Genomic DNA, 16,407 nt, shown 5'->3' with positions numbered 1-16,407 from the left:
ATCCCCACTCCCACCCAAGAAGGAAACCAACAGACTATTGCAAAGGCTGCTTTCTATAACTTAGCTGAGCCACAGCAAAGAAATCTATGAGAGAAGTTTCTAAGGAACATCAGTGGCTACTATTTCAATAACAAGAATAGTTTTGTCATTTGTACTTAATGACAAATTATACGTGTGTGTGTGTGTGTGTGTGTGTGTGTGTGTGTGTGTGTGTGTGTTGCTGGGGATTACACTCAGGGCCTCACGCATGCTAGGCAAATACTCTACTACTGAGCTACATCCCTAAACCTTGGTTTTTTGAGACAGGGTAGGTAGATCAGGATGGTATTGAATTCAGGCTTCTTGCCTCAGTTTCCCAAGAGCTGGTATTACCAGGTGTGCACTCTCATGCCTAGTCAAGTTGTAACCTTTGGACTACACAGAAGCAAAGTGAGGGTATGACTGTCATGGCTATCCTAGGGTGAGGTTTCTGAGAGCACAACCCTCCCTTTCTAATTAGTCTGAGGCATACAATTGCCTGGGGAGATTGGATTGTTACAGAAGGAAGAGAGAGAGTAGGAAGCAGGTGATAATGACTTTCAGACATGGGATTTTTTTCCCCTCAGTGCTAGGGATAAACCCAGGGCCACATACATACTAGGCAAGGGCTCTACCACTGAACTACACCCCAGCTCAACACAAGATTTTAAAGACAGACTGAGAATTGCCAACCAGATTTTTGCCATGGAAGAAGCCTTTCTATGTTCTTTCAGCCCTTCCCATCTATGCACCGAGGACCAGACTGGAGCCCCATCCCAGAGGGGAGAAGGTGACACTGTCTCCTACTGGCTCTGTTCAGGAAGCAAGTAGATGTGATGAAAGGGAAATAGAGAAGCCCTATTCCCTTTGCACATCACATTTTGTGAGAGGGATGAGAGAGAGGCAGAAGAGGTGGAGGACCAGAGTCCTGTGTCCCTTCCTGTCTCTCCATCCTGGGCTCTGGAAACTGCAAAGCAGGCAGGAAATATCTTACATCATTTGGTGGACTCTTTCCTGCCCTGGGTTCCACTCTGAGCAGAAGACAGCTGGGAAGGGCACCCCTATGTGGGACATGGGCATTAACTCCTGGTTGGGCAGGGAAGTGCCTGCAGGGGGTTCCCAAGTGGGCAGAGAGGTGCCCACTTGTCCTATAACCACCATGAGGAGTTGGTCTGTGGGCCTGCCACCAGGCCCCCTATGGAGGAGTGACATGGCCCCATGCAGAGACGATATGGCGAACTGTCTGGCCATGCTGCTCAGAGCATGTGCTGAGGCAAGGCGGGGTGAGCCAGGGAACACCACCCAGTTCCAAAGCGAGCCAAGGGCTTGGCCAGGCTATGGGTGAAGCCAGCCACATGGCTTCCCTGCAAGTGCCATCAGGAGAATGGCAGTCTGATGATGGGACACAGTTGTGTTGGGACTCCATGAGTCAGAGCACCCCTACCCTCCACCCCCATGCAGACTCCTTATGCCACAGGACCACAAAGCTCTCTCTCCTCTTACCTGACAGACACTCCTGGGACAAACACAGAACTTGAGTATTTTCATCCCACAGAGACCAAGCACGTCCTACAAGGACTATTTAAATGATTGCATCAGACCAAGTTTACCAGAGAAGGATAAAGAGTTCTTATTTTTCTCATTGATAGCTGCCAGGAGGAAGCATGTGTGGAAGATGAGCTCAGCTATAGATAAAATGTCGAAACTTCTTTTTTTGTTTTCGTACATATGAGACATATATGTATCAAATATATGAGATATATATGTTAGACTTTCAGTTCTTAGCAAGAATTAAAAAAAAAAAATCAAAGCTACCTAATAGTCTTCAGTAGTATTTATTTTAATATGCCAAGACTGAAAGTTTCACATTTTTACCAGATATATAAGTCAGATTATACACTATGGTTTGTTAATTTAGGTATATTCCATTATTGGTATTCTTTATTTAATGAACAACAAGAAATATTTAAAATTTTTCCTCTCAGTTTAGGCTTGTCATAGATGGACCTATCTGAACTCTTTCAGACAAATAAGAGACGTATATATACCAGTTTTTTTTTTTTTTTGGTAGCTGAGAATTGAACCCAAGGCCTTGAGCTGTATCACTGAGTTATATGCTTAGCCCTATTTACCACTTTTAACAGTTCTATACAGTGTGTTTCTTTTTAAGGGTTTGTTAGAAATAGAATTCTGTTCCTATAAACAGTCTGCACAAATCACTTCCAAATGGAGGGGGAAAAAAGGAAACCCTGAGTTTGTGGTCCGTTCCTAAATTTAAATCCTATCACTTACCTTGAGGATGCTATTTAAGCTCCCTGAGACTTGGTTTTCTAACCTGTAAAATGGGGACAAAATACTTAAGTAAAATTGTCAATGATGTCTAATATAGACTAAAAGCTTGCCCTGTGGCCAGATTGGTGCAATGTTAGTCTATGAGATAGAAAGGTGATATTTAACTTGTTCTTTTAGACCTATGTAGGAAAGTCATTCATGGACCTTGCCCACAAACACACAGGCACAAAAGAGTGGTATGCCTGTCTGGTTGAAGCCAGTGAATGCACAGATGAGTACATCATGTCAGTTAAGCTTATTTCCACTGTTCCTCCTTCACAGTGGAATGATTTTCTCATATGTGATGCCCTGGTCCAGCCCATGCTGGGGTAGAATGTTCCTTTGCAGTCTCTAGTGTCTTTCTCTGTGTTCTCAACATATCTCTTATGGTCCTCTCTGTACTGTGGTTACAGCTCTGGGTATTGGTCTCCTGGATGAGATCACAAACTCCACGGGGGCTCCTCGCCATGTGTCAGGCCCACGCTAGGTTCTCAACAAATGTCTGCTAAATGAATGGATGGATAAGTGGAAGAGTAAGTGAATAAATGACTTTGTTCTACCTTGACATAATGGTACATACCTGTAATCCCAGCACTCGGGAGGCAGAGACAGGAGGATCGTGAGTTTAAGGCCAGTCTGGGTTGCATGGTAAATTCCAGCCTAGCCTGGAAATATTTCAGTTCCTATTGGCACATGGGATGGAGGGAGTGCTGCCCTCACAGCCTGAATGAATGAACCTAAGTGGGGAATTGCTGTGCTGTGGGCAAAAGGCAGACTGCCTACTCCACTGTGCAGGACAGGAAGAGCACCCCAGTCTGGGACTTGGCGCATGCTCTGCTCAAGTATCCTTCTGGGGAAATACGTTTTAAGTATTTAGGTTATGAAGGGCCCAAGTCAGGTCACTATACTCACCCTCCTTGAGCATTTTCTCTCTTAATTTCTGCTCCAGTCTGCTTTGATGGTCTTCTAATTCTAGTTCTTGGGCCCTAGGTATGAGAAAATATGCAAACTGTAATATGAGGAATTTGTGTAGAAATAAAGATGAGACACCCATTGATAGTAAGTACTGCATTCTTTTTTTCCTTATTAACCCTGGGATGTTAGAATATCTCTAAAAGAGAAGTTTCACTAATTCAAGGATCCTTGGAAGTACCTAGAAAGATTGCTGAGATGTGCTAGACTTGAGCAGCTAAAGGTTATGAAGTGATCTCATACACCCTTTGGAAGGCTAGCCAGGGCACCATTTAGGGACAGACCTGGGGTAAGGGAATAGCATAGAAGTCTCTAGAATGGTCTAGGGGGAAAGCAATGATCATCCGAAACTCTTCTCCTTTTAGGTACAACAAGACTTCAAAAATCACTTCTAGCTGGACACAGTGGCTCATGTGTATAATCTTAACTACTTGGGAGGTAGAGATTGGGAGGATGGCAGTTCGAGGGCAGCATAGGCAAAAAAGCCCATGGAACCCAATTCCAACCAATAAAAACTAGGCACACACTTATCATCCTAGCTAGATAGGAAGAATAACTAGGAGGATCAAAGTCCAGCTGGCCTGGGCATAAAGCCAGACCCTATATGAAAAATAACAAAAGTGAAACGGGCTGGGGGTATGGCTCAAGTGGTAGAGCACCTGCCTAACTCCCAGTGTGTATGTCAGGTCCCTATGTGCCAACCCATGCAGTGCTGGGAACTCCCAAACATCACTCTGGAGTTCTTGGGAGAAATAAGGACCTAGGCAGATGTGGCAATATAAAGAAGCTAGAGTTGGAGTTATGCGAGCCCTAAAAGAGACTATAGAGAAAGAAAAGGGTTGAAGATAGAAGCCAGGGATTCCTATATGTAGAAGTCAGACAGAAGAGGTGGAGCCAGGGAAGAAGCAACCCTATGTTGGAAGCATAAAAAAAGTAATGCAGCATCACAGAAACTAAGAGAGTGATGCTTGAGAGAAGAGAGTGAGTCAAGGGTGTTCACTGCTCTAGACTCACTGAACGGGCTGAGGACTGGGGACAGATGCCTGGGTTTGTCCTGGTCAGACAGTTTGTCCACTTTGTCTTGACCTGTAGTCTACCTGTGCACCTGTGATGAGTGGTGGTGTCACCTTACTATGCACTGTTGTTGCCATTACTTTTACTATTACTACTACTACTACTTGGACCAAGGTGCCTGCCTTGTTCAATATCCTGCCTTTTGTTACTGACACTGAAGGTCTCTTAGCCATCTGTGGGAACGAAAGGAGGTGGACTGCTAAGGCCTTCCTTTAAAAAGAGTATAAGCCTGCTACAGAATCTCCTTCGATGTCATGCAGAGGGCATTCTGTCCCCAGGCGGCTTCCAGCCAATGACTGAGCACCACTGAGCTATGAGAGCTGGACCATGAAATTCCTCTGATGGGTAATCTTTGCTCTGATCTCTCACTGGCCTGGCTGAGCTGCGTTGCACCTGGGCTCCTCCTGTTCAAGTCTCCATCCTTCTTCCTCTCCTTTTTCAAAAGTCAGAGCTGCAGTGGGGTCCAGAGACTTCCTTCTTACTCCTGTTCCCCTTTCCCTTTATCTGACTCAGGCATTTCCCCCAGTGAAGCTCTTGTATTTCTGATTCTGTCTTGGCCTTTGCTTCCCAAAGGATCTGAAGTGACATGCCAATCTAAGACATTTCTTATTGTTCGTCCAGGGCTTTCTTCAAATAAAACCTTATCCTTCAACCTGCCTCTGTCCAGCACACATGTCCCAATTCTCCTGTTTGGCCTCTTTTGGAGGAGAAAGTCCCCTGCCAGTGTACTAGCTAGGAAGCCATGGCCACTAGCCCATGGTAGCAGCGCCTACATCTCTCCCGCATAGTCATAGCAGGCAGACAACAACTGATGCCCCCGAAAACCTTCAAGGAGTTCTCATAGATTTGTTTTTTTTTCTTTAAATCACTATTGTGCTATGTGTTTGTTTACCTTTCTCCCCAGAAATCACAAGATCCTAGAAGACAGGCACAGTGGCCTTATACATATTTCCATAGAACCAAGCATAGTCTGAAGCAAAGACTATGTGTTTAATAAATTTTTGTTGCCATAATTCAGACCTGGCCCTAACCCAGACAGTATGGTGTATTAAAAATAACTTTATACACTGTTCATAATAGAAAAGCTATGAAATCAGCCTAGGTGGCTATTGACTGATGAATGGGTAAAGAAAATATGGTATATATACACAATGGAGTATTATTCAGCCATGAAGAAGAATGAAATTATGTGATTTGCAGGAAAATGGATAGAACTGGAGATTGTTATGTTAAGTGAAATAAGCCAGCCTGAGAAAGATAAATATCACGTTTTCTCTTATGTATGGGATCCAGACCTAAAAAAAAAAGACAAGAATGTAAAAGGAAGAGTGTTTGGGGGACGGCGAACCAGTGAGAGGGGAGAAAGTGACAGGTGAGGGAGGGAGGGAACACAATTGAAATTTATCACATGTATGCGTAAAAACAGGACAATGAAACCCATTAAAATTAACAAAAGGGGAGGGGGAATGAGAAAGAAATAGAAGGTGTGAATTTGATCAAAGCACCTTATATATGGGTGGGCATATTCCATGAAACCCCTTTGTACAATTAATATACACCAATAAAAAAGGTTTTGTAGTCATGTAGGTATGAACACATTACTTAATTGCTCTGGGTCTCAGTATGTGTGTGAACTTCACAAATTGCAAGGGAATAAATGACTCGTGGTGAGGACCCCCTCTATGCCATTCCTGGCACCCTCTTCCAAGTCCATAGAGCTCAGCAAGTGAAACTCCTGGCTTCCTCTGCCAGTCCCACCCTTCCACACTCTCAGATAAATTTGGGGAAAATAGAATAGATGTGCCCAGCTCACGTCTCCCTTTCTCTCCCAAGCCCAGCCTCTCTTCAGCAAATATGTGTTTTCAATTACTCTGGCCTTGTGTAGGTCTTGGTTGGGGCTTTTCAACATTGACACTATTGACATTTTAGGCCAGATAATTCTTTGTTGGTGGAAGGAGAGGGCCGTCTTCTGCACTGTAGGAGGATTAGCATCCTTGGTCTTGACCTGCATGATATCAGTCAGCAGCAGCACCCAAGTGTGACAACCAAACACATCTCCAGCCATTGTCAAACATCTCTGGGGCTGTCACCTTTGATGAGATCCAGGGGTCCAGAATAAAAGACTTCCCCAACAGAGCAGGTCGGTCCACTACCTGGTAGATATGTCTAATTCTGGGGTTTTGTTAGTATCATAGTTTGAATGGTGTGCCTCCCTTCCAAAAAAGTTGTGTCTACATCCTGGAATCTGTGTATGTGACTTTATTTGAAAAAGGGTCTTTTTAGATATTAAGGGCCTTGAGATAGTTACATTCTGGTTTATCCCAGAGAGTCTTTTTTTTTTTTCATTTTTCTTTTATTATTCATATGTGCATACAAGGCTTGGTTCATTTCTCCCCCCTGCCCCCACCCCCTCCCAGAGAGTCTTAAACCCACTAACAAGTGTCCTTAGAAAAGGCCGGAGAGGAGATGACACAGATACCCAAGGGAGATCCTGTGGAGATGGACAGAGACAGAGACCAGAATGATGCAGCCACAAGCTAAGAACCACCTGGAGCCACAGGAAGTAGACATGGGAAGGGAGGTTCTTCCCTAGAGCCTTTGTAGGGAACGTGGCTCCCTCAACACCCTGATTTGAACTTCAGGCTTCCAAACTGTGAGAGACATCATCCACTTGGTGGTGATCTGTTACTGCAGTCCTAAGAAATTGCAAAAGTTCACAAGCCCATCTGGGGTCTTCTGCTCAGCCATGTGAGCTCTCTTGCTGACCTGTCCACTGACCTGTCTTATTTCCTGGTTTAGACCTCAGGCACAGAAGAGTGCTAATAATTAGTAGATCCCTCAAAAGCCACCCAAAAGAGGAGCGAATGAAATAAGACCACATAAATGACAGCTCTCAGCACAATGTGTGGCACTTAGTTGGTTTACATTAACTGTTACTTTCTTTCCCTCCAGAGCAGTGACAGGTACAGTGACCTTCAACTTTTTCAGAAGAGTGTGATGAGGTTCATCTTTCTGACCTTTCAATCAGACTGCAAGCCCTTGGCCACAGAGGGTGGCCAGTCAGATCTCAACCCCCATTCCTTTAAAGTCACCAGGAAGTGGCCAGGCAGATGTCACGAAACCCTTCCCATGATTCACACACAGAGGCTGGACATAACCATCCCCACTGCAGGCGTGGTGTCCAGGAAGGGGCTAAATTCGCTCCAGCTCCTGACCCATTACCTGAAATCTATTTCAGCCATAGCACTGTGCAGAGAGAACAGACAACTAAAGATTCTTTGTGCTAATGTCAACATGATATGCAAGACATAAAATACCAATTTGCCTCAATCACTATTCTGTATGCACAAAGAGGAAAAATCCTGGGACTTCAGCCGAGGACAGTGAGCATCCCCGCTCCCACTCTTTGCTGTTAGGACTCACTGTTATCTGTGTTGTCTTACTTACATGATTAGTAGCTCCGACTCATATCGCATTAATTTATTCTTCTCCAGCACCAGCTTAAACCATTCCTGCAAAAGCTGTGCTTCATCTTGTGTCCCTGAATCTGCTTAAGAAATCAATGGCAAATGGGTTAGATTGGCATTTCTCTCCCCATGATCAAACTGCTTTGAAGCCACTTTATCGGGCCATGTTTGTGGCAAGAAGAGCTCAGCAGGCAGCAGCTCCTGGCACCCTGTGGATGCCTCAAGGTCATGGGCATGACAAATGAAACCACCTGTGCATGCCTTAGAGGGAGGTCCTCCTGGGCACATAGGACATGATTCCTTCAGCTCCATATGCCTGTGATAACGACCCACCACAAAGGACCTTCCTCCTGCCTACTTGTCTGTCCTCCAGAAAACTTAAGGTATATACATCCTCCACCAAAGAAGTCTTAACTGCTGGTTACTATCTTCTTTTTCTCCCCAAATCAAATGCCTATGGAGAGCCCAGGTGGTGTGTGGTCCCTTTATGGGTCAGGGAAGCTCATACCACATTTGATTAGAGGATGGTGACTGGCATTTTGGATTTTTTTTTGCCCAAAGAAAAGCCACATAATGAAAAAAAATGAAATTAGGTTTGAGTCTCATGGGGAGAAAGTTACATCCACATATTCTTACAGCTTAGATCATGACCTTTATAAAACAGAAGAATAATCATGTTAATACTGCATTTTAGATACTTGGTGTTAGATACTAAGTGTTTTTACATACTAAAATGTAAAGATCTGGGCACAGCTGAGAAGCAGCTACATAGTGGCAACTTTTTAACACTGAACCTGAGATGCAAACACCCATTGTATGGGAAAGCCCATGACTGTTCTAGAAGGATTTGCACTGGAGGGTTCTCTGGGCAGAGGGGAAAACAATGCAGACAGGAGATTTGTGGGACCTTTGGAAACTTGTGTAACTCAAGCCTTTGCTTCTTCATTGGTTAAACTGGAATAATAAGATCTATGCATAATATAATAATAACGAGTTACTATTTATCATGCTGCAATCATGAGGTGACAGGTTATGTACCTTGTATACACGTCTCATTTAACTTTCACAATAAACTCACCGGTACATTCTCTTACTACCACCCAAATAGCTAAAGAAACGGAGGCTGAAAAGAGTAAAGGAACTTGCCCAAGTTCACATTTAGGAGGTGGTAGAGCTAGGACTTGGATTTAAGTGTGCCTATCCTAAACCTGTACTCTTCACAGCTATGTAGTTCTCTTCTTCCCTCCAAGTAGCCATGTAAAGTAAATCATGCCTGCAGCACATTGCCTTGTCCACAGCAAGTAACCCAGAAAAGTCAGCTCCTTTTTCTTCCTGTCTCCTTGACCATCTTTTTGCTGATAAGGAAAGTGGGGCCCAATGAGATTTTTTTTTATGCAAGGCCTTTTGTGAGCAAACCTGTGCTAGAATACAGGCCCTGCCTTCTGGTCTTTCATTCATTCATTCATTCATCATTCAATAACACCTATTTATCAAGTACCTTTGTGTTTTGGATATTATCTTAGGGATTGGGATACAGCAATATATTATAATATATTATATATCATAAGAAATTTGAAGACAGTAAGGCATAGCACCTACCTAAAAAATATTGTCAGATAATCTTTTGAATCAGATGGACTCAAAGAGCTAGAATAGAATAAAGCACTAGAAAACGGTCACAACACAGCAACAAAAAGCATTCCAGAAATACAGAGGAGGAAGGGAGACCCTCTCACACCTTCATCCTGCAGAAGTCTTTTTAGCAGCCCTGGTCACGGGCTCTTATTAACTCACAAATGAACTCCAGTCTTCCTACAATAGTGATGGTGCAGTGGTAATTATGTTTTATTTGTGCAACTGATCTTTTTCTTAACCTAATTCAAGACTTCATATGCGTCTTCTTTATAACCATCCTGGTTATTTTGTCTCATTATGAGAAAATCTTTTGACTATTTTATCCAACAGACACATTTCTCTAGTCTGGAATTTCTGTAGAATTAAAAACGAGCATCCTGTACCTTTATGTGACATTGGAAAACAAAATGTCAGATGGCATTGAACCAAGAGCAGAGACATCTGGCCCATAATTGGAGACCTTTCTCAGACTTAGTTGAGCTGACTCTAAATGTACCCAGTGGGAATCTCCTACCACATATGGTTATATCTTGTCCATGAGGCTGTTAAAGGAAACTTTGATAACAAAATAATTTCCTAAAATCAAGTCCCACAACATCTGCCATGTTCACTGGCACTACAAACCTTGAAACTTCACCCAAAAAAAGGAAATGACTTTCACTTTTCACTGCTCCATAGTAAACACCAGTGGTTCCTAGTAATCTATAAATTTCTTCTAGAGGCTATTTCTTCAATACTGTGTTCTAGAATTTTGACAAAGATCAGAGTTCATGTTTCCTTGCCAAATGAAATGTGGAAAATGTATTATGCTCTAGTCTTTTAGTTTTGGAATGCTCCTTAAGTTTCCCAACACTAAGATCATATCTGTACATTATTACAGCAGCAGGGGCTTAATTGGTTTGATGGAGCAATGATGCGTTGAAGACACTTTTCTATATACCATCTTTCACCTGAACTTAGGAACCTGAATTACAGCTCTCCTATTTTATCATCTATCCAGATTCAATTTCTCTTCTAGATATTTGTTTAATGTTTCTAGATTAGGGATTATTTTCTGTATAGAGAAAAAAGAAAAGCTGAGTGCTGAAAATTCTGCCTGTCCTTACCATCTAAGATTATACCATTTGACACAGCCCTGGACCTAACCTTTCCTTGTTCCCAATCCAAAAGAAAAAGCTGTAAAGCACTATTTTGCTGTCTTTTGAGTGGTTTTGGTGGTTGTTTTTCAAAGTCAGCCTCTTTGCTGCATGACACCCACTGGACTAGCCAGGCTTTTATCCTGGTGGCATGTCTATCTCATGTGTCCCTCTAAAATCTGGCCCATTAGAGTTCCCTGTGCTGCCACACTGCCTTCCACTGACATGTACTGAGCAAATACAAGTTGAACTGAATCACTTATTTTAATTTTCTTTTATCAGTGGAATAATTTGCAAGTTTATTGGCCGCAGCTCATTTTTTAGAGCCTTCCTTTCATCAGCAGTCAGTCACTCTGGAGGATCGCTGGACATGATTCCTTGTGCAGATTCCTAGGGAATCTGCCTTTCCAAAGCATCTGGTGCAGGGGTCCTCTTTTTCTTTTTTCTCTTCTTTTTTTTTTTTTTTGCATGGTACTGGGGTTTGAACTCAAGGCCTGCATCTTGAGCCACTCCACCAGCCCTATTTTTGTGATGTTTTTTTTCAAGATGGGGCTCATGAACTATTTCTGGGCTGGCTTTGAACTGCGATCTTCCTGATCTCTGCCTCCTGAGTAGCTAGGATTACAGGTGTGAGCTACTGGCTCCTGGCTGTCTGTCTTAATTCAGTAATACACTAAGACATTCCTCCAAGATTTCCAACAATTCACTGTCACCCTTCACATTCTGTCTTTGTGGGTCCTGATGAAGTCTAGAGAGCACTGCCCTGACCATAGGTGCAGTAGAGTGAAGTGGACACAGACTTTCGGATCAATGAGGCCAGGTCCTGCCACTTACAAATGTGCAACATTGGCCAAGTAACCTCATGTCTCTGCCTCAGCCTCCCCCTGTAGGATATGGGGGTGTGGTCAGTACTGTCTCGCATTATTGGTTGGGGGTACTATGTAAGATAATTTGTGTAAAATGCTTAGTGGAGTGCTTGGCACTGCTTCCAGGGTTGCTGGACTGAGAACTCTTTTGGGACATGGCTGTGACTCCTCCATCTGCAATCAGGTTGCAGTTAGAATTGTGTGACCAGAGGCAAGTGGCCTCAGCCCGGGAATACACAGCTAGTTGTTCAACTCCTCCTCTCCCTGTGCTCGGTCTTCTGTCAACCAGCAATTCATTTGCTCTGTGCCTCTTCCTAGACTAAATGTAAGTATCCCATTTGCTATGGTGAAATAATTAAAACTCAACACAAAACAACTTTTTATTAATAGAGTCATTCATATTGACCTACTCTTGTCCAACAGAGCTCTCCAAATTCAAAGTAAATTATATCACTCCTTGCTCAAATTCTTCAATGACTGCCCAATCAGGTTCAAATCACCAAGCCTGGTACATCTCAGTCCCTGCTTACCTCAGGAGACTGGCATATAAGTTAGTAGTTTTTTATTCTGAACAAATAGCGTCAGAACAAATGAACAATCTGCTCTTTAAAGTCACTTTTTTAAAAAAGCATTTTCCTTTGTAGGTATTGCAGAATACTTCTCTGATTGTTTTTGTTGAGTGGTTTTCCAAGTTGAGTCTTGTTTTGCTGTCTGGTTCATAACGAATTCTTTACATGTGATTATCCTTTCTTAGAATCTGTGAGAAGTCCTCGTTTGGTGTTTGCTGCAATTTTGTTAATGCACTTGACATTCTCACTAATGATCTGAGGTATTAAGGGGACATTTAATGAGCATTAGTGGCCAGATCCCCAGGAGCACTGTGTGTGGCATCTCCCCCAGACTTGCTGGAGTACAGCCTCTGCCTTTTGTTTTCTGCTGGTCAGCTCTCAGCTCCAGTGCTTATCCACTGGCTTGCTTCATTTAAGTTTCTTCAGTACCCAGAGCTCGGGGTGCATCGGCCTCCCACAGGTTCCTTACATATGACAGTAATAACCCAGGAAGCCTTGCTGTGGATCTGGCCTGATTTAATCTTGACAATCCCAGGAAGCTGGTAGCTAGCTCATGGTTCCTTTCGGGGCTGCCACTAAAAGACAATTCTAGCCCTTTAAAAAAAGGTTTTTTGATGGTACTGGGGTTTAAACTCAGAACTTTGAGCTTACCAGGCAGAGATTTTACTGCTGGAGCCACACCTCCAGCTTTTTATGCTCTGGTTATTTCCGAGATAGGGTCATGCTTCTTGTCAGGCTGGCTTGGACCTCAATCCTATTTGTGCTTCCCACTATAGCTGTGATGATAGGTACATGCACCACCAGTCCCACCCAGCCTTTTCTGTTGAAACAGGATCTCACGACATGTCATGGTACCCCCACCTCCAGTCTGGGACTGTGATCCCCTGGATCTCAGCCTCCCAAGTAGCTAGGATTAAAGGCGTGAGCTGCCAGTGCCTGGCCCTACTTCTTCCTTTTTAAACTACTCTGTTTTTTTTGTTTTGTTTTTAACTACATAGTGTTTACCATTAAAAAATAACTTTTCTTGCTTTTAAGTTTTATTGAGATGGCATCATATCATCGTAGCCTTTTATAACTTGCTCATTTTAAATTCAGCATTGTATTGTAAAGGTTGCAGCTGTGTTGCTCATCTATTTTCTTTGGTGTGTGTATTTAGTTGTATGACTAAGTCACAGCACCTAGTTTCTGGGTAATACATACCTGGGTTGTCCTTATTGTTCTGTATTGTGAGTGATGCTGCTATGAAAATCCTCATGTGTCTTCTGGTCCATGTGGGCAACTCTTTCTGGGAGATACACTTAGGAATGCAGTTCTTGTGGTGTAGGGTATCAAATGTTTAGCTTTGAAATATAAAGCCAAATGGTCTTCCAAAGTGTGACAATTTATTCTTGACATTGAATGATGGTACCCTTATTCCTCGTCCTTGGCAAATACTTCATACTGTCAGATTTTGCCACTATGCTGAGGCGCCTGCCCTTTCCCTGATGGGCTGACTCTCACTGGTTACTTTTAGCATCTATACAGTTGTGACAAACCCTGACTCCTTGCTTGCTTCATTCAACTTTGGATTTGTGTTACTCCTCCCAGGAGTAACTCTATAAGGTTAGAGTTCTTTTCTGACAATATCCCATTTTATTATGTGAAAAAATATTACTCATTGCTCCATTTTTATAGTCACATGAACACTCAGACTCCTCAAGTATCATGGAGGGCTCTCAACTCTTTCCCTTTTGCTGACCTGTGAAGGCACAATAACTAGCCACATGTGTAACCTTGAGCTATCTTTTGGTACATTCAGAGAACAAATAAGTATGGAAGGTAGAGTAAAGGCTATCCATTACCTCAAATCCATTCCTAAATTACGGCAGACTGTCAAAGAGACATGCCTCCAAACCAAAGCTCTCTGCTCTCATTATTGAACTGCTTTTACGAATTGAATTGCTCTTGTTTTATTGGGGGTTAATAAAAGTCTACATTGAGAGTCTTTTTTTGGTTGTTGTTTTGTTTTGAGATATGAGATAGGGTCTTGCTGTGTAATCCAGGCTGGTCTGAAACTCACTGTGTAGTCCAAACTGTCCTTGAAGTTGCAATCCTTCTGCCTCTGCCTTCCAAGTATAGGATTACAGGCATACACCACTACACCCAGTTTACACTGAGATTCCTTATGGACCAAGCATGTGAAATTCATACTTACAGAAACCATCTTAAATCTCAATCTTATCTAGGAAATATAGTTATAAATGAATGAGAATGAATGAACAAACAAATGAATATAATTTGAGAAATTCTTAACTTCCCAGCTGAGTTTTTGTGGTATTGGGGTTTGAACTCAGGGCCTCATGCTTGCTAGGCAAGTGCTTTACCACACCCCCAACCCTTTTTGCTTTAGTTATTTTTCAGATAATGTCTCTTGTTTCTTCTTGGGGTCGGCCTCAGCCCACTATTCTCCTATCTCTGCTTTCCAAGTAGCTGAGAGTATAGGCATGAACCTCCATGCCCTTTTTGTTATTTGAGATAGGGTCCTACTACCTTTTTTGTCTGGGCTGTCCTTGAACCTTGACCCTCCCTAGTGGCTGGGATTAAAGGAATGAGCCACCATGCCTCACCACCAGCTAGGTTTTATGATCATAGAGATATAAAAGGAAAAATAGTGGATTGATCTTTTTTGAACGCTTACTTATATGCTAGGCCCTTTTTCAGGTGCTTTACTAACATTATAACATTCACTCCTTTCTTCATGTCCTCCCTATGAGGTGGGTATTATTAGTCCCATTTTACAGATGAGGAAAATTCGGCAGAAAGGTAATTACAGTGTAATGGAGACATTAAGATTCAAATGCAGGAGTGTCTCACTCTAGTGCCTGTGCTCTTTCCAGAACTCCTCACTCTTACATGATCCAGGAAAGTATTATTCCTTCTGTTTCTCTGCCACAGTCAAGATGAAAACCACAGAGTGGAAGTCAAACTACTTCCTGCTTCCTGGCTAAGGTTTTTCTTGAGATTTCTGGTAACAACATGTGCTTCTGTTTCCCCCTGCTGGCAGCCACATGCATCCTGTTTTGTCTTTGTAAACCCCTCATTCTGTAGGAGAAACCATCAGGCAAGAAGCCAGTTCATAGAGTGAATAAGCTTATTCACTCTGTCAACTAAGGGAGGAAGAAATTCTCCTCTGTCTTCCCTGGGGATAAATCCTTTCTTCTCTCACTTGTCTCCCAGTTTTCGTCAGACTTCATCTGCCTCCAGATATGGGAAGAAAGCTCAGATTCTGCCATCTAGACCATCGAAGTTTGAACGGTGGTCTCTTGCTCAACTGGGGCATTCGGTGGCCTCAGTTTATAGCACTCACCACCACAATGACATCCAACAGACCAGTAGGTAGCAAACAGTGCTGCGATAAAGCCGGGCCTGGTCTTCTCACAGAGGTTGTGGGGCCCACGGGGATCAGGCCCTGCATAGCCTGGTCCGTCATCTGGGCAGCCTTTGTCAGAGGCACCTGTCACACACACACACACACACACACACACACACACACACATGCAGACATGCATGACGTGTGCACACAAATGCATGCATGCATGCACAGACACAGATACACATACGTGTGTACACAGGCTCACACACATGCACATGCACACACCCTGTGAAACATGGTTTGCTCTTCGGGGTGGATTGTTAGGCTTTTCTTTGTTTCCCTTTCCTGGACAAAATGGGGGAAAAACCCATCCTGGGGGGCGGGGGAACTTGTTTCTAACTGTTGGAAAAAAAGAAAGCAGGAATTGTTGTCACGACAATTAGGAGCTCATCAAAGCCTCATTTTGCTCATCAGCCACCACGGCCCTCAGCCTGCACCCCCGCATGGTCTTCTAATTCAATGCCCACTAATGAATAATTCTCAGGAACAAAAGACCCTTTCAGACCAGCTCACGTAATTATTAGAGGAGCGTTGCCTAACTGTCGCAGGCTACTCCTGTTTGCAGGCCTGTCTCTAAATTTGGTTATTCACAACCTTTATGGCTCAATATTATTGCCTAACTGTGATCATTTTCTAATTATCCTAATAATACCTATTAAATAATTCCCATTAAGTCACTTGAACCGGAGCAGCACAGGCCAGCTCAAATACAACTTAACCTAATAAGCATTGGTCATTCATTAAACAACAGGGCAGTCTCTTAAAGGGACTGGGGAGGATGCTGAATCGCAAAGGAATATCATTATTGCACAAATGTTATTACAAGTTAGAGTGTATTAATTTTGATGGTCTGGCTTGCAGACCTTCCATTTGGTTTCCTTTGAGGACACACTCTGTGACTCGACTCTTTTCATCTCTAGCCCCCTT

The 16,407-nt window shown here is 43.1% G+C and overlaps 1 protein-coding gene across 15 annotated transcripts in view; it reads right to left on the bottom strand.

The window, feature by feature from the left end:
* Mical2 (microtubule associated monooxygenase, calponin and LIM domain containing 2) overlaps positions 1-16,407 on the bottom strand; it is a 207,554-nt gene that overhangs the window by 3,969 nt on the left and 187,178 nt on the right. For 12 of the 15 annotated variants that reach the window (XM_074041563.1, XM_074041572.1, XM_074041580.1 and 9 more), the window contains 2 exons: positions 7,843-7,945; positions 3,262-3,335 (listed from right to left, as the gene is read on the bottom strand). In XM_074041563.1, coding sequence (XP_073897664.1) covers positions 3,262-3,335; positions 7,843-7,945 — 177 coding nt within the window. The remainder of the gene's footprint in view (positions 1-3,261; positions 3,336-7,842; positions 7,946-16,407) is intronic. The other 3 variants (XM_074041605.1, XM_074041543.1, XM_074041599.1) reach the window with 1 other exon arrangement.

This window comes from Castor canadensis, chromosome 1, assembly GCF_047511655.1.
Source record: "Castor canadensis chromosome 1, mCasCan1.hap1v2, whole genome shotgun sequence".
NCBI classification, from domain to species: Eukaryota; Metazoa; Chordata; class Mammalia; order Rodentia; family Castoridae; genus Castor; species Castor canadensis.
Note: the sequence above shows the minus strand (reverse complement) of the source record. Positions and strands in the feature narration are given on the sequence as shown.